Below are 18,935 nucleotides of genomic sequence, written 5' to 3'. Positions count from 1 at the left end.
GTTTGTTTGTTTTTCGAGACAGGGTTTCTCTGTAGCTTTGGTGCCTGTCCTGGAATCTCAGAAACACTTGGAGAACCTCTCCACATCTTTTACTATTGGCAATCTTTCTTTCTAGTTCCTCCCCATCCATGGAAGAATTTCACATCCATACCCGCCCCTCCCAAGTGAAAGTGTGTGTGTATCTTTGATTTTTTTTTGAGACAGGGTTTGTTGTCATTTTAAAAATGCCACCAAGAGAAGCCACACCATGCAATAGGGATCATGTGGGAGGTTCATTGGAAGAAGAGAGAAGGGGGCAGAGAGTGGGGCAGAGTCTGGTTCCCGGGAACAGCAGTGGTGGAAGAGGAAGAGGGAGAAAGAGAGGAGAAGCGAAGGAGGAAGAAGAGACAGGAGGTGGCAAAGCCCACTTTTTATTTTATTTTTATTTTTTTATTTTTCAAGACAGGGTTTCTCTGTGGTTTTGGAGCCTGTCCTGGAACTAGCTCTTGTAGACCAGGCTGGTCTCGAACTCACAGAGATCCGCCTGCCTCTGCCTCGCGAGTGCTGGGATTAAAGGCGTGTGTCACCACCACTCGGCAAATATGTTAATCTATTAAAGGGGAAAGAATATAGGTTAAAAACTGCATGCCACTGGCTCTAAAATTACATGGATGCGTGGGGGCGTTAAGGAGAGGTCGGAGGACAGTCTGCGGGAGTCAAACTCAGGTCCCTGGGCTTGGTGGCAATCCTGTTGCCACTTTCCCTGCTGAGCTGTCTCACTGGTCCTGTCGGAGCTGCCACAGTTGGCGTCAGATGCCAACTTGACACTCGCGGGGAGAGGGAGCCTTTCTCAGGAATTGCCTCCCTCAGATTGGCCGGTGGGGCATTTTCTTGATTTCTAAGAGATGTAGGAGGGCCCAGCCCATACTGAATGGTGGGAAAGCAGACCTGGGCTGTATAGAGAAGTGGGTTGAGCAAGCCATGTGGAGCAAGTAGGAAGCAGCTTCCTCCATGGCTGCTGCTGCAGTTCCTTGACCTCGATCAGGGATGAACTGTGAGCTGCAAGCAAGATAAACTCTCCTCCTAAATCAGTTTCTGTCAGTGTTATAGAAAAGCAACAGAAAAGCAAACTAGAACACTTTTTTTTTTTCCCCCAAGACAGGGTTCTCTGTCCTGGAACTCACTCTGTAGACCAGGCTGGCCTCAAACTCACAGAGACTCACCTGCCTCTGCCTCTGCCTCCTGAGTGCTGGGATTAAAGGTGTGTGCCACCACATTCAGCTGACACTTTTTTGGACATTTCACACTGTAGTTCTAGCTGGCCTGGAATTTGCTATGTAGACCAGCTTGGCCTAGAACCCATGTCTGTCCTCCTGCCTGTTTCCTGAGCGCTAGGAATACCACCATGCCCAGCTGTATTTCATGTTTTCCTTTTTTCTTTCACTCTTCCCTCTTTCTCTTTCATCTCTCTTTCTTGCATTCTTTCTACGATAGTGCAGGCTGGCCTGGAATTCACTCTATGGCTGAAGCTGGCCTTGAACTTCCAGTCCTCCTGCCTTCACCTACTGAGTGCTGGGATCAAAGTCCACTGTACCCAGTTGGTTTATTTGAAATTTCTTTAATTTCTCCTCACTCTCATGAGCAGTGTAACTAATGTCAACTTTTTAAAAAGTGTTTTAAAGTCCTAAGAGCCATTTACTCGGCTGTGGAAGGTAATGGGAGCTAGGATGATGTCACATGCCTGGCACGTTGACTCGTGATGTGGGCGTGTGGCTCTCTCTGTCTGTAAGTCTTTCCCGCCCTGAAGTACTTTAAAAATAATAACTGTCCTAATTTAAAGTAATTTAAGGAAAGGCATTCAGCCATTTAACCCCAAATCCTTCTGTTTTAGCTAAATATTGGTCTTCTTTTACAACCACAGCACCAACACTGCACCTTACAGAAGCGACATTTTGTTAATAGTTCTCAAAACTTATATGTATTGATATTTTTCTAACCAGACCCCAAACTTTTTTTGTCTTGTTTCTTTTGGTATTTTCTTTTGAGACAGGGTCTCTCTACATAGCCCTGGCTGTAGATCACTATGTAGACTAGGCTGGTCACCAAGATCTGCCTGCCTCTGCCTCCCAAGTGTCCCATCATGCTCAGCATTTCTTATTTTTTTCCAAATGTCTTCTAAAGATTGATTTGATCAAAATCCCTGGAGTTTTTGAATTCTCAAATCTCCTCAACTTAGAATTAGCTGCTCTTAATCAGAGGTGACTTTGCCTCCAGAGGGATGAAGGAGACACATCAGTATAACTGGGCTGGGCTGTGTGCTACTGGCACTCAATGGGCAGCAGCAGGGCCCTGACGTCCTCCCAGGACCACCCAGTCCAAAGCATATTTGTGTGAGACCCGGTTTGAAGCACAACCTCCCCACAGGTCACTGTCCACTTTGACAAGATGCTGACCTCCAATGCCCAGCTCCGGAAGAAGATTGAGGATCTCCTCTTTGAGAAGGCCGCCTACGACCATGTCTACCAGCAGCTTCAACGGCGTCTGCAGACACAGAAGAAGACCATGAATGTGGCCATCGAGCAGTCTGCCCAGGCCTATGAGCAGAGGTGCCAGGGAAGGCCCAGCTCCCAACTCAGCACCCATTCGGTCCTCTTGAGGGCCAGGCCCACAGCTCACAACAGCAGCAACTCGGGACACTGACCGTGCACCTAGCAGGGTGTCGTGTACCTTGGTGCTTCCATCTTTTCCCCCACAGCATGAATAATTAGTGTCTCACCCTTTCTCAGAACAAATGGGAGCCCATGCAGGACAGTGCAAATGGGGGAGCTGCGACTCCAGCTCTCTGTCCCTTACATGGCCCTTGGTCCTGGTTTGGGGGGAATCTTTATCCATCTAAGTCTTTCCTGGCACAGAATGTGGCTCTGGAGAGAACAGGCCTTAGAGTCAGACACATCTGGGGAAGATTCCTCCCTCCATCATTTCTGCATTGTTGTGGGATCTATGTAGGTGGCAGAGAGCAGAAACTAATTCATGCACACAAGGGATAAGTGGTGACGATGGTGGTGAGGAGGATGATGGTGGTGGTGATGGTGCTGATGAGGATGATGGTGGTGGTGATGGGGATGATGGTGGTGGTCATGGGGATGATGGTGCTGATGGTGGTGGTAGTAATGATGGGGATAGGGATGATGGTGGTAATGGGGATAATGGGGATGATGATGAAGATGGTGATGGGGATGATGGGGATGGGGATGATGGTGGTGACGGGGATGATGGTGGTGAGGAGGAGGATGGTGATGATGCTAGTGATGGGCACGATGGTAGCAATGGTGGTGATGGTAATGATAGTGGTAGTGTTGGTGTTTATATTGATTATAATGGTGGCGATAGTGGTGGTGATTGCAGCTGTTGCTAACAGTAAAGGAGGGTGACAGGAAAATTACTTCCTGGACTCAAAGCTCTGATAGGGTCCTGAGTTTGGTCCCCACCGCCAGAAAAAAATTGCAAAGAGCTTCAAACAAACCCGTGGCCACTGGGCGGGTGTGCAGTCCTCTGGGACTAAGCCCCACCTGCCATCTCCACACAGGGTGGAAGCCATGGCTCGGATGGCTGCCATGAAGGACCGCCAGCAGAAGGACATCTCTCAGTACAACCTGGAGATCCGAGAGCTGGAGCGTCTGTATGCACATGAGACCAAACTCAAGTCCTTCCTGCTTGTCAAACTCAACGACCGCAGTGAATTCGAGGAGCAGGCCAAGAAGGAGGAAGGTACAGCCACATTCTCCCTCTCCCTCTCCGTCTCCCTCTCCGTCTCCCTCTCCGTCTCCCTCTCCGTCTCCCTCTCCCTCTCCCTCTCCCCCCCCCCCCCCCCCCCCCCCCCCCCCCCCCCCCCCCCCCCCCCCCCCCCCCCCTCCCTCCCCCCCTCCCTCCCTCCCTCTCTCTCTCTCTCTCTCTCTCTCTCTCTCTCTCTCTCTCTCTCTCTCATAGTAGAGCTGCCAATCATAGACAATAAAAATACAGCATACCTGGTTAAACTTAAATCTCAGGTTAACAATGAGCACACTTTTAGGATGTTTGTGCCATGCAGTATTGGGGATACACTTCTACTGATAGCTGTTTGTTTCTTAGCTGCAGTGAGGATTTATTTTGATTTTTGGAAGGGGAGTTGGCCTGTGATTCACGTGCAACCGCTTGCCTGTGTTTTGTCTGCCAGCTGCAACCTGCAAATGTTTTTTCACCCTGAGGCTGTAGTTTAGGGGACACATGAGGATCAGGGCTAGGTTTTTGTTTTGTTTTGTTTTGTTTTTTTGAGACATGTTTCTTTGTGTAGCTCTGGCTGTCCTGGAATTCACTTTGTAGACCAGGCTGGTCTTGAATTCACAGAGATCCACCTGCCTTCGCCTCCCTGAGTGCTGGGATTAAAGGTGTGTGCCACCAGTACCTGGCGACTCTGTCTAGGTTTGATGACTTGCCTGGGGTCTTGTCAGGGCACAGCACATGGTCATACTCACATATATCTCACATATACTATGTGAGATGGTAAAAAAGCAAAATGATTAGGGCTGGAGAGATGGCTCAGAGGTTAAGAGCACTGCCTGATTTTCCAAAGATCCGGAGTTCAATTCCCAGAACCCACAACCATCTGTATGACTCACAACCATCTCTAATGAGTTCTGGTGCCCTCTTCTGGCCTGCAGGCATACATGCAGGCAGAACATTATATATACTATAAACAAACAAACAAAAAATGCCAAGTTCTTACAGAAAAGCTCATTAAGTTAAAAAAAAAAAAAAGATCAAAGGGAAAAGATACAAAGGGGTGAAAACTAGGGAAGCTGCCCGGAAGATATTTTTGATCTTTGTTTTTTAGGTTTTAGGGATTGAGCCCAAGGCCTAGTACACACTAAGTTGTTCTTCCTGGCCACACCCATCCTCTAACTTGTGTTCTGTTTTCCCTGCCTTTTCCTGCCTTATCACTTGGGACTGTGTTGCTGCAAGTGTTTTTGAAAAATCTTGTGGATGTCTTACTCTCTAAAATAAATCAAGGGCCACAAGATTCTCTCTCTCTCTCTCTTTCTTTTCTTCAACATTTGGTCTTCTTTTCATCTACTTATCTATCTGCTCACCCTTCTTGCCACCATTCACCATCCACCCGTCAACCACCCACCATCCACCTTTCTACCCATCAACCACCCATCTAGTTACAGCTAGTTTGTGTAAGCCTCTACTCTAGCTAGCTGTCTGGCATGTGTGGTTTCTATATGACCCTCAGTATTATACCAAGAGGTAGGCATTCCTGCAGCGCCCCAGCTTCAGAAAAGGATCCTGCAGTTCAGAGTGAACTTAGGTGTCCACCGTAACTAAGCAAAAGATTCAAAATTCCATCCCAGATAAATCCTCTGTTTTCAGTCTTAATCCTCAGAGCAGCCCCTCTTCATTCTCACTGCCAGCCCAGATGGTCCTCTGGATGCACCCTCATCCTCCCTCTTACCACTGCCTCGGTACTCATCCCCCATCACTTCTGTTCTAGAAACTTCCATGGGGTCCTCCCCATACCAGTGTCCTGCTCCAAACTGCTCTCCAAGTGACCTTCTTCCATGGTCTCACCATCGTGAACTGTGGACATTGTCATTTATCCGACTGTCCAGTCGGGTCCTCACCCAGCAGATCTACTGGTCACTTACCCTGAAATAGACTCCTTGCTTAGGACAAGATAGAGCACTGAATGTGACAATATTTGCCATCAGTGCCATAGGGCTTACATTCTAGACACTAAGACAAAGGGGAAATAGATGTCAACCTAGATGAATACACAGACACCGTCAGTCACAGCAGACTCTTAGCCAAAAGAAGGCAAAAGATGGAAATGGGAAAGAGTCCCGGTGGGGCAGCAGGCACAGTGTAACCATCTTGGGACAGACGGCTGAGGAAAGCAAGGCATGGATCTTTCCATCCAAATGATGAAAAGAATCTGTTAGTGTGAGAGCCAGGCATCCAGGCTGAGAGAGCAGCAGGGTCGAGATACAGAGGTGGGGGCAGGCTAGGCTGAGACACGGAGATGGGAGAGCAAGCCGAGGCTCTCCCATGGGCCTGCGGTTCAGATGGCTGCCCCCACACCTGTCCGTTCAGCATCTGCAATTCCGCCCACCTGTCTTTTCCTCTAAGAGGCGACAGGGGCTGTCAGAGATGGCAAATCACACTCAGGTTTGACCTGGTTTCTCAGAAGTGGAGTGATTGACAGGGCCGGAGACTGCTTCATCTAGGGTGGTTTGGGTGGGCCCTTCGGGGAGGTGACATGTTAGCAAAGACGTGAATGACCCAAGAGTGCTGCGGGGACCCTGGGGGAGGCCGAGAGCAGCTGAGACATGTGCAGAGGCCCTGAGGCCTGAGTGGGTGATGTGTGGCTGGACAAGGACGAAGGCTGCTGTGGCCTCACGGCTCTTAGGAAAGGTGCACAGGGCCAGATCACATGAAGCTTCATAGCTTCATAGATGAATCAGGAACAGAGCTGTACCCCAGCGCAGTGCAGAACCTGTAGAAGACATGGACATGTGGTGACATGGTCTGCTGAGGGAGAGGAGGACCATGTCTAAAGCAACAAGCTTCAGCCTCATCCCCAGGACAGTCACAGCAGGCCAGAAGTACTGAGAAAGATCTAGAAGGTTCCATCAGATTGCCATGCAGAAGCCATACCAAAGAGACAGAAGACTTGGGTTCAGGGGAGCCTGGGCTGCTGCAGGCTGAGCAAGGCTCAGAACTCAAAACAACAAGCCTTCCTGAGAATTCCCTGCCCAGAGGCCTTTCTTGACCCTTTCTTAACCTCCATCCTGCTCACAGGTCACCTCTACAGGGAGGTCTTCTCACCCATCTGTCTCAGGAATTCCCTAACAGCAGAGCCTGCCTCCATGTTGGGCACTTGGTAGTGCTTTATTAAGTTTTTTTAATTTACATTATTTTGGTTTATTTTGTGTGTATGTGTAGGGATGGGTGTGTGCACACCTTTACTCCTGAATGCTGAGAGTAAAGGCGCACTCTGCCATGCCTGACTGGCTCTTGGAGTCTTTTTTTGTTTTGTTTTGTTTTTCGAGACAGGGTTCCTGTAGCTTTGGACCCTGTCCTGGAACTAGTGCTTGTAGACCAGGCTGGCCTCAAACTCACAGAGATCCACCTGCCTCTGCCTCCCGAGTTCTGGGATTAAAGGTGTGAGCCACCACTGTCCAGCTGGCTCTTTATATAATTTTATTTTTAAGTGACTCTTCTTCTGTCCTGGGCATGGTGGTGCACACTTTTAATCCCAGCACTTGGGAGGCAGAGGCAGGCGGATCTCTGTGAGTTTGAGGCCAGCCTGGTCTACAGAGTGAGTTTTAGAACAGTTAGGACTTCACTTTTTAAAATTTTTTTTAATAAGTCTTTTTTTTTGAAAGATTTATTTATTTATTATGTACACAGTGTTCAGCCTCCATGTATGCCCACAGGCCAGAAGAGGGCACCAGATCTCATTACAGATGGTTGTGAGCCACCATGTGGTTGCTGGGAATTGAACTCAGGACCTCCGGAAAAGCAGTCAGTGCTCATAACCTCTGAGCCATCTCTCCAGCCCTTCACTTTTTAAAAATTTTTTGTTTGTTTTTAGAGACAGGGTTTTGCTGTAATTTTAGAGCCTGTCTTGTAACCGTCTTTTGTAGACCAGGCTGGCCTCGAACCCACAGAGATCCTCCTGCTTCTGGCTCCGAGTGCTGGGAGTAAAGACGTGAGCCACCACTGCAAGGCTAGGACTTCACATTTTTAACATGGGTTCTGGGGAACTGAACTTACATCCTGACACCTTTGTTGATCAATGGCTTCAGACCCTGTCTCCAAAAGACCTTATCTTTTTTATGTCTGTAACTGTATGCCACAGGTGTGGAGGTGCTGGCTGAGGACAGAAAACGTTGTCAGATCCCTTAGAACCGGGGCCATAAGCAGTTGTGAGCCCCAGGATGGGTTCTGGGGAATTGAACTTACATCCTGACACCTGAACTTGGGTCCTCTAGAGTGGGCGGTGCTCATAACTGCTGTGCCATCTCTCCAACCACACCTTGGTTCTTGAGTCGGTGTCTCCCAATGAACCTGGAGTGCACTGATTCTGCTGGCTGGCCACCAGGCCCCAGGGAACCCACCTGTCCCCACCTCCCCAGGTTGGGACTATGGGCAAACATCACCGCACTCAGCTTGGTACCCATTCTGGGGTTTGAACTTAGGTCCTTGAGTTTGTGCAGCAAATACTTCACCAGCTTTCCTAGCCCCCTTAGGAATTTCTGATGGGGCTCATGAGCAGAATTGCCTCACCCCCTCCCCAATGATGAGACAATGATGAGAACAGGGAGCCTGGGTCCTTTTCCACACCTCCTGTGGTCTTTTTCTCTCCCACCCTTTCAGTTGTGAAGTCCAAGAAGCGGAAGAAAAGCAAGGGTGAGAGTTTCGAGAGCTACGAGGTGGCACACCTGCGGCTGCTGAAGCTGACGGAGAACGGGGACCTGAACCAGCTCACCGAGGACTTCCTGGCCAAGGAAGAAAAGAACTTTGCCCGCTTCACCTATGTTACCGAGCTAAACAATGATATGGAGACCATGCATAAGAGGACACAGCGGATCCAGGTGCATGGCTTGCAGAGCCTTCCCCACAGCTGTTCCTGTGGGTTGTTTGGTTTCAAACTCAGGTCCTCACAGTTGCACAGGTGCCTTTTCCTCAGAGCCAGACCCCAGCCCTGCAGAGGAGAGTCTCCCTGAGTGCCAGGCTTCAGCTTTTCCTTGCAGTCCACTGTCTCAATAGTCTGCAAGCCACAGCCTCCGGATTATCCTCACTCCTGCCAGGATGGTTACTCAGGAGTCCTGGCTGCCTTCTTGTTTTTTTTTTTAATTTTTATTCATTTATTTATATATATTTTAAAAATATTTATTTATAGCCGGGCGGTGGTGGCGCACACCTTTAATCCCAGCACTCGCGAGGCAGAGGCAGGCGGATCTCTGTGAGTTCGAGACCAGCCTGGTCTACAAGAGCTAGTTCCAGGACAGGCTCCAAAACCACAGAGAAACCCTGTCTCGAAAAACCAAAAAAAAAAAAAAATTTATTTATTATGTATACAAACATTCTTTTTTCTCTTTATGTTATGTATACAGTATTCTGCCTGCAGGCCAGAAGAGGGCAGCAGACCTCATTACAGATGGTTGTGAGCCACCATGTGGTTGCTGGGAATTGAACTCAGGACCTTTGGAAGGGCAGGCAATGCTCTTAACCGCTGAGCCATCTCTCCAGCCCCCCCTTTTTTTTTTGAGATAAACCTTCACTTGGTAGCCTAGGCTGGCCTGGAACTCACAGCAATCCTCCTGCCTCTGCTTGGTGATTGTGGAAATTTTGGGTATGAGTCACCAGGAAGCATCTCTGCTTACAGTAGGATCTGTTTTCTTTTTTTAATTTTTTTCCCTATTGTACACATCCAGTTTCACCCCTTTCCAGTGACGGGATCACGGATCCATCCTCTCTGATCTCCTGTTAAGATTTGTTCAGTGGGGCTGAGAGATGGCTCAGCGGTTCAGAGCAGTGGCTGCACTTCCAGAGGACACAGGTTTAATTCCCAGCACCCACATGGCAACTCATAACTATCTGTAAACCCATTTCAGGGGGTTCCAACGTCTTCATACAGACATGCAGGCAAAAAAAAATGAATGTATACAAAATAAAAATAAATAAGTTATTTAAAAAAGGGTTGTTCAGTAACTATCACATTTAAAAAGCAGAGCTTTCTATACAAACCCCCAAATTTTTAGTTTCTCTGGGGACATCAAATCGGACACAAGGTGGCGATTTGTATAGGCCACTGTGGCCCTTGAATGCATTGCCACTGCCCTCTGGTGGCTGCCTGCGGTATGGCAGGAAGGTCTTTGTGGTCCAGCCTGTTCCGGGAAGGAGCACAGACCTAGTCCCTGTGCATTGTGGATGCAGGTGGATGTGAGGAGCACTGTGCAGCCTCCACAACACACTGGACCTTTGAGGGCTTTGGTAATGTGGACTTTCCCTCTTTTAGCCTCAGTTTCCCTATATGTTCTGTGATGTTGGAACCAGCACTGTAGCCTCCAGGCTCTTTGTTTTGTTTGCTTTAGAGCACTGTAATTAAGGGAGCCTGGAATTCAAGTGTCTGTTAGGGAAATACTGCACCCCAAACTACACGTGTCCAGGACCTATGCCACACCCACAGCTCTGCAGATGGGCTGGTCATCGGCATTTAGCCCTTGCGTGTGTGCCTTGTCCCCTTAGAATTTACTATCAGTGGTCAATTTGTCACCTCTCCCCACTGGAGTGGCCACCTGTGCTGACATCTTCCACTATTTCTTGAGATGAGACCTGGGGATGGGAACTTCTGTGTCAAAGGGCTTGGACACATGCCCTGAGAACTGGTCAGAAGGTATGGATGTCTGGCCTGGCTCCTTGGAACTTGGAGTGGTCCTGGCCACCTGAGCGGGCGACTCAGATTTTTGTGAGAGTTTGAGGGGCCCCGGGCTAAGCCGCTGGATTCAGTGAAGAAGCCACTAGTCGCACATGGCTGTTTAAATTCTTTACATGTAATACAGCAGAAACCCCAGATGCCCAGTGGTGGGAGTGGAATGTGGAGGACTGTGTTTATTACTCTGTTCTAGATGGTTCTAAACCTGTGGGCTGCCCAAGACCATTAGAAAATACAGATACTTACAGTTCCTAGCCATCACAAAATTACATTTATGAAGTAGCAATGAAAACCATTTTATGGTTAGGGTCACGAGAACATGAGGAACTGCAGTAAAGTATCGCAGCATTAGGAAGGTTGAGAACTACTTCTCTAGATATTTCTAGATTATTCTCAGAGAGGATGAAAAAAAGAAACCCTGAGGAGGAGAAGAAGGAGGAGGGGGCGGGGGGCTCCTTGATGGGTTACCCAACACTGGAGTAGGGTTAGATGCGGGAGGGGGACGGCTGCCGTTTTTCCTCACCGATCCCCTTCTCTACGAGCAGGATGACATCATCAACCTGCGGTCACAGCAGCAATCGTCCCACGAGGGCACTCGGAGTATCCTGAGACAGATGGAGGTGAGCTGGGGAGCCTCTGGAACCTGCCTCTGCCACCTGTCCGTGGTCTGCCAGGTGGCCTGTCCCAGCTCCAGAATCTTGTCCCCGAGGTCTATTTATTGTAAAGATGAGCCCCTTTTCAGGGGGTCAAACCAAGCCCTGGGGCTGCAATTCCATCCCGACACATCTCTGCCTCAGTTTCTCCTTTTGTTTCTTCCTTGGCCCAGCTCCACCATTTTTCACCAGTGATAATGACCACAAACCACCCTTCCTTCCTTCCTTCCTTCCTTCCTTCCTTCCTTCCTTCCTTCCTTCCTTCCTTCCTTCCTCCCTCCCTCCCTCCCTCCCTTCCTCTGTGCTGAGAATCAAACCCAGGGCTTCCTTCACACTAGCTCCTCCCGCTACCTCTGAGCCACAGCCCACACCCCACTTGGGAATGCTTCCTGGACTAGTCAGTAGAGACCAGGCTATGCCTACTCCTCTGGCCCCACCTCCCTTCATCCCCCTGGGGAGCAGGTGTCACTCGAAATCTTTCCATTTCTCGGGTGTGGAAACTGAGGCCGGAAGAGGTAAAAGTGACTTGGCCAACCCTAGGAAGCCGAGATATCCTGGGGTTTGGGTTTTACTGGGGGGCACAGGGTCTCATTATGTAGCCCTGGTGGTCTGGAATTCACTATGTAGACAAGGTTGACTTCAGACTCACAGAGATCATCCTGCCTCAGCCTCCCCAGTGCTAGGATTTCCCTCTTCCCTGACGATACCCTGGGAGCCTGAGAAAGCTAGAAGTTTTTTTCTTTTTTGTATTTTTTTTTAATAAGCTGAAAATTGGCACTTCCAGGATGGGAGAATGGGTGTCCTTGTGGTGGCATCTGCCACCCAGGCCTTCCTTGGTGTGTGATTTCAATCCCAAGCAAGCCTGCGATTGCATTAGAGCAGCAAGGGACCCCAGCCATCAAATACACGCTTCAGGCAGGAAGAAGGTGGACGCGTGGTGAGACGGCCTCACTGGCTGAGTCAGGAAGCTCAGTCGTTTGTCCGGGCACCCCCGGGGCTAAATGGGTTCTCTCAGGGAGGTGTAGGGAGAAGGAACAACAAACACCGGGTAGTAAGTGGATTCCACCTGACTGGCTGGGTGTGGAGGGCGTGCTTGTGATCCCTATGCCCAGAGGCTGAGGCAGGAGGATCCAGAGCTCAAACTGACAGTTCCTGCCCCTGAGCACCTTCCCTCCCATTCCTTGAGGCCGGCTCATTTCTGCTGTTTCCCCAACCAGGTAGGTGGCGCCATTCTCGACTCTGCCTCTGGGGGGCAGCAAAGCCCAAGGAAGAGGGCTGGGCGCTGTTGTAGCTCAGGCTGGCCTCGGCAGGTGGTCTCCAGCCTAGCCCCACACCCTTTGCATGGGGCCACCTAGAACCCTAGACTCTTCCCTGGGGTTGGGACTAGCGGTGCCTTCATTGGGGCTTTCTCCTCCTGACCCTGTATTTACTGTTTTCTGTCTTCATGCGGGGAGCTTGGGGGCGCCATCCCCTCCCAAATGCAAATACCCCAGCAGAAGAATCCATCCTCGGAGCTATGGACTCTCAGGTGTTTCCACCCTGCTGAAGGGTCAAGTCAGAACCCTCCCGCCCACCCTCTTCACCATCTTCCCTCTACCCAGGAGCCCAGGTTAGGCACTCAGAGCAATCACTTATTTTTGAGATAGGGTCTTATGTACTCCAGGCTAGCCTCAAACTCGCTACGTGGACAAGGATAACCTTGGACTCCTGATCCTCCTGCCCCCGCCTCCAGAAAGGCAGGAGTGCACAGGGTTTACGCAAGTGATCCACCCACCGAGCTACACCCTTAGCTGTCTGTTTTTTTCTTCATTTTGTTTGCCGCTGACCGGAAGCTTCATTTCTTTGATTGCATACCCTCTGGGGTTTGCAAGCCTGTCTGGGGTCCCCCAATCACCTGCACAGAGAGTCCCCAGCCTCAGGCCAGGCCTGCTGTCTGTCTGTCCCCAGGAGAAACTGAGGAAGACCACCCAGGATGCGGACATTTTTGAGAACAAATACAAGGAGATGAGCAAGACCCTGGAATATCTCAAGAACTCGGTGGAAAAGCTGTTCAAGAAGATTAACTGCGACGCTACGGAGATCCTGGGGAAGCTGGGCGAGACCGGGAAGGTAACAGACATCAACCTTCAGCGGTACTTCGGTGAGCACAGCCGTGGTGCAGATTGCCTGGGTTTAAATCCTGATTCTTCACTTACTAGCTGTGCAACTTTGGCCACGTTCCTGACCTCTGTGCTCGGGTTCTTTTACCTCTAAAATGAGGGTAAACTCAGACGCTACCTCATTGGGCATTGGGAGGATTAAATACGGGATAGTTGGTGATGGTCGCAGTGGACACGGGAGAGCAATTTAGGGAAATTCAATGCCCTTAACGAGAAAAACTAAAATTAAAAGGAAACTTTCTTACACACACACACAAACACTATACACATACATGCTCACACACACCTGAACACATGGATATACACACATACACATGCATGTGCACACACATAAAAACCTATACACACAGACACATTCACACACATGTATAAAGACACACTATACACATGTGTGCACATACATGCAAACAACATACACAGAGATGCACAAACTTGCATGTACCTGCATGAGCATGCATATAGTCACGTTCACACACACACACACACACACACACACACACACACACTCACGAAGCATGATAAATAAAGACTCAGAGACAGAAATTGCAGTTCAACCTGAAGACCAGAAAAGCAAAGCAGTCAGCAACTGGCTCTTACCTAGACCTCAGTCCAAAAATGGTGAGCCTGCCTCCAGGAATCTCAGAATGAGATTGAGACTGTGAGTTGTCTCCTCCTGTCTTATACTCCTCTCTAGGGTTGGGGTTAAAGGTGTGCACCACTGGATTAAAGACATGCACCGCCTTGTTTCTATGACAAACTAGTGTGGCTACTGGGATTAGAGGTGTGTGTGACCACTGCCTGGTCTGTAAGGCTGACCAGTAGGACTGTCTTATTCTCTGATCTTCAGGCATGCTTTCTTTAATTAAAATAAAAATGACATGTCACTACATTTCCTCTTTTTGTCTAAAATAAAAGAGAAGGCTATAACTACTATAAGAAAAACTATATACAATAAGCACAATAACTGTATACAATATATTTAGGCAATAAATACATCAACAATGTCTAGTCCATCAGCATTTGATAAATTCAGAGAAAGTACTTCATGTCTATACTATTTTGATGAGTCTAAAATTTTGTACCTAAAATAATTTCTACCACAACTTGCTTTACCTTCCAAAACTATCTTCGGCTATCTCACAACCTTATATACTTTATAATTTTTAGTGAATTTCTTTTCTGAGTCTCATAAGGGAGACTGTAACTATCTAGTCTTCAACTATCTCAGAGACCCAAGGAGGAAATGATATTAACTGAGTAAGTAGGAAGTGCAAGCAAGTGACTTCCAAAAAATGTGAGAAACGACAGAAACATCTGGATGCCTAAAGAGTCACCCAAAGTTCCTCTGCAACCTTGGAGCATCCATCTTCAGCCTACAGGTCTAGCATATCTGACAGACTTTTCTGTGAAGCAGGAGATTCTCAAAGACTGTCCCTCCTTGTCTTGACAATGTTTGTCAGTCACTCTCTTTTGTGTCCTGCTTGTCCAGTTAGGACGCACACTGTCAGCAGTCGAGGCAAGGGCACTTTCTTCCCAGTGGCTTACTTTTGCCACAAAGAAAGCAAGCTACATGTGGAATTTCTTTGGTGCCCATCATACTCTTTGAAGTAGATTGGTGCCTCCAGGAGCAGACAAGTCTCATTGTCATAAAAAAGAGAAAAGAACCTATGTTATTAAAACATCTTAAATGCCATATTCTGTATATCTCTAAAGTGTTTGAAGATGACCTGTCTATTTAAAATATCTCTGTTTGACCTTGAAATCATACAAGTTCAATTATATTAGGTGATTAATTACTAACCTGCATTTCTTATTATCTTAAGTAGTTGGTAATAATAACTTCCAAGGACTAGAAATTTATATTACATTGTTAAATGAACATATAGGTACAATACCTTGAATTAGGAACACACACACACACACACACACACACACATATATAGTCTGTTTTAACAAAATTAATCTCAAATTTGTATCAATATATAAAATTTGGATACAATACACAAAAGTCCAATCCAATGTAACACATTTAAAACTAGCACTTGGGGCTGGAGAGATGGCTCAGCGGTTGGGAGCATTGCCTGCTCTTCCAAAGGTCCTGAGTTCAATTCCCAGCAACCACATGGTGGCTCACAACCATATGTAATGAGGTCTGGTGCCCTCTTCTGCCCTGCAGGTATACAAGCAGGCAGAATAATGTATACCTAATAAATAAATAAATATTTAAAAAAAACTAGCAGTTGTTTCTTAAAAAGTAGATTCAATAATCTACCTTTTTTTTTTTTTTCGAGACAGGATTTCTCTGTGGCTTTGGAGCCTGTCCTGGAACTAGCTCTTGTAAATCAGGCTGGTCTTGAACTCACAGATTCGCCTGCCTCTGCCTCTAGAGTGCTGGGATTAAAGGTGTGCACCACCACTGCCCGACAATAATCTACTTTTTTATCTTATCATATATATATCCTTCCTTTTTCTTTTCAGAGTAGATTCAATAATCTACCCTTTTATTCTATCCTATCTATAATATCCATAATCCATTGAACAACCAAAAACCACCCATCTCACTTCTTGGGAATGTGGGTGCTGTATTTTTTTTGTTTGTTTTTGTTTTTCGAGACAGGGTTTCTCTGTGGCTTTGGAGCCTGTCCTGGAACTAGCTCTGTAGACCAGGCTGGTCTTGAACTCACAGATCCGCCTGCCTCTGCTTCCCGAGTGCTGGGATTAAAGGCTTGCGCCCACCATCGCCTGGCTGGGTGCTGTATTCTTAAATTTACTTTCTACTGTCTGGGGGTGATGGTATTTTTAGGGGAATCTTGAAAGAAAAAATTTGGGCTAACTGTCAAGTCCTGGGAGAGGTAGCTGTATCACTCAGCCTGTGCATCATGGGAAAGTGCAGGGCTTGTGTCAAGTCCTGGCTGGAGGGGTCTGTGAGGCTGGGTCATCTCATCTAGCCATCTTGAAATTGTTCTGAGAAGTTGATAGTCCAAAGCCAATCTTTAAGGGAGGCTATCAGCTGAATGGCATCATATGAAGCAGGTGGAATCGTTGTTGTGGGGCCCCATCTTCTTCCTGGAGACTTCAGATATTACTGTAGGAAAATTTATTGTTCACTGTGGAAAACTTAAACATTATTTATATCAAAGTAGAATAAACATATTCAATAAACATATTCAAAGAAAGGTACCATAGAGATGAAAATAAGTAGGCGGAGAAGTAAAATTTTTGAAAGCAGAGCTTTGATAACCTTAGGCCCTAGATTTTCTCTTCCATCTGTCCCACACCGGGTGGCTCCTGATATGAGACTGAAACTCTGAATTTTTTTTTAACAACTGCTCCTCCTTCCCAAGCCTCAGTGTTATTGGCTGTGTGTAGAATCTATTCATCCATTGGTGCCGATCTGACCTTTAAGGGCCCAAGTATCTTTTTGCATTAAGTTAGGATTTTCAAAAGCCAGAGATTCAATGAGTACTTGTCCAGCTTCTGGACTTGCTATCCCTATTTGTACAGCTTTAGTTTGTCTTTGGAAAAAGTCACTAAAGTGTTTGTTCTCTTGGGCCTTGTATAATTTTAGTATATGATTCAATTCTTTTTCCTGGTTGTTGAATCTTCTCCCAAGCATTTAAGGCTGCTGTACGACATAGGAACAAGATATGTTTATTGTATCTAGCTTGACCCTCTGGATCAGCATAACGGCCCTCACCAAGAATTTGGTCTTGGGAGGCCTCAATTCCTCTGACTCTACATTGATGTCCAAGGGCCTTAGCTTTCTCTCTTCACAAACTCTCCACTGAAGCTGTGAGCCATGGTCTCATACAGCTGACACTGGCTGAAGGTTACTCGTGTGGAGTAGCCTTGTTTCTTGAAGCCCATGTCTTTACCAACTCCCTCATATATAGTGAATGCATGCATAAGATACTACTGCTTTATTAATATCTTTTAGGTCTTTCATACCTATAGATTTCCACTTACATTCTGTATATCCTTTTGGGTATTGAGCATTTGCTGGCTTTTCAGAAGTCGTACAGGATAAGTAGCTAAAGCTCTCGGTAAATCATCCCTGACTCAGAGGTCCTGGCAATGCTAAATCTTCACCATTGTCTTTTGCCTGTGCCTCCTCTCCTTAATTATTAGTTCTGACAAGTTCCTCAATATTTTTATCACTGTCTTTTGTAAAGTCTGAATCTCTTGATCTGTAAATATTTTTTCTTTTTCTTTTTTTAAAAATTTCTCTTCTTCTTCTTCTTCTTCTTCTTCTTCTTCTTCTTCTTCTTCTTCTTCTTCTTCTTCTTCTTCTTCTTCTTCTTCTTCTTCTTCTTCTTCTTCTTCTTCTTCTTCTTCTTCTTCTTCTTCTTCTTCTTCTTCTTCTTCTTCTTCTTCTTCTTCTTCTTCTTCTTCCTTCTTTTTTTTGGTCTCAAGACAGAGAATCTCTGTAGCTTTGAAGTCTGTCCTGGAATTAGCTCTTGCAGACCAGGCCAGCTTCTAACTCCAGAGATCTGCCTGCCTCTCCCTACCGAGTGCTGGGATTAAAGGCGTGTACAACCACTGCCAAGTAACCTGTGAATATTTCTGATGATTTCATCAAATCAATTAATTTCTGTTTTCCATTCTGCACATGTGATTCCAAGTTTTTAATTTTTTCCATTAATGCTGTCTTCTCATCCTTAGAGATCATTTGGATGGTATGGAGGTTGCCTTCCAGGAGGGTTGTTCTAGCTATTAGCGTATCATAACTTTTTAATAGATTTCGATTATCAATTTCAACAGAATGAATCTTTTCAGATAATCTATCTCTCTGCACCATTTTGTAAAGTTTCATAACCCATTGACATGGAGTGCATTTTGCCTGTCAAATTATGGTTATTATTTCCAGTGGTGTGAATCCTTTCAGCCAACTTCTCAGTACGAGTCTGTAAAGTCCATATCATCTCTAAACGTTTCCCATTCTTCACTCTGTTGTTTCTTTAAAGATATGAGTTGGGCAGTGGTGGTGCACGCCTTTAACCCCAGCACTTGGGAGGCAGAGGCAGGCAGATCTCTGTGAGTTCAAGGCCAGCCTGGTCTACAAGAGCTAGTTCCAGGACAGGCACCAAAGCTACAGAGAAACCCTGTCTTGAAACAAAACAAAACAGAACAAGAATCAAGCTGTAAAATTTTTTTTAAAAAGCTATAATATGAATTATCAAACTGACACCGGCTACGGCTAAGAATGTATATCCCAGGTAGGTCATATACCTCTCCTAGAATTCCATCCATGATAGAAACAAAAAGGTTATTAAATTCTTGGATGTGGGTATTATCTGCAATTATCTTGGGGTGGTTTCCAATTTGCAACAAAAAAAATATTATAGTTAGCAGATGACTTACCTCTATTAAAATCCTGGTTTAGTTGAGACTTTAAAGGTGTAATAATGATGTGGGCCAGAAAAACCTGTGGACTTTCTAAGCAGAACTCAAAACCAAACGGAACGGAATTTTGTTAGAGACAGCGGTCAGGGCAGCCATGTGGCAGTTGCACACGGGTGGCTGGAGTCAGGGGAATCTGCGGTAACCATGTGGGAGCTGCACGCACGCATGTGGGGCTGGGGGCAAGCCACAGGACCGCAGGAACCACAGGAACCACAGCAGCTGTGGCGGGGGGGGGGGGGGGGGGGGGGGGGGGGGGGGGGG

At 46.9% G+C, this 18,935-nt stretch overlaps 1 protein-coding gene across 1 annotated transcript in view; it reads left to right on the top strand.

Annotated features, from left to right (window-relative positions):
- Ccdc63 (coiled-coil domain containing 63) overlaps window positions 1-18,935 on the top strand; it is a 31,722-nt gene that overhangs the window by 10,214 nt on the left and 2,573 nt on the right. Inside the window, exons 5-9 of the mRNA XM_050159052.1 lie at window positions 2,404-2,585; window positions 3,566-3,747; window positions 8,398-8,615; window positions 11,005-11,079; window positions 13,060-13,252. Coding sequence (XP_050015009.1) covers window positions 2,404-2,585; window positions 3,566-3,747; window positions 8,398-8,615; window positions 11,005-11,079; window positions 13,060-13,252 — 850 coding nt within the window. The remainder of the gene's footprint in view (window positions 1-2,403; window positions 2,586-3,565; window positions 3,748-8,397; window positions 8,616-11,004; window positions 11,080-13,059; window positions 13,253-18,935) is intronic.

The sequence above is a fragment of the Alexandromys fortis genome, unplaced genomic scaffold, assembly GCF_014885135.2.
Source record: "Alexandromys fortis isolate MF-2015 unplaced genomic scaffold, M_Fortis_MF-2015_v1.1 scaffold_90, whole genome shotgun sequence".
Classification (NCBI taxonomy): domain Eukaryota; kingdom Metazoa; phylum Chordata; class Mammalia; order Rodentia; family Cricetidae; genus Alexandromys; species Alexandromys fortis.
This window is presented reverse-complemented; position numbering and strand designations above follow the sequence as displayed.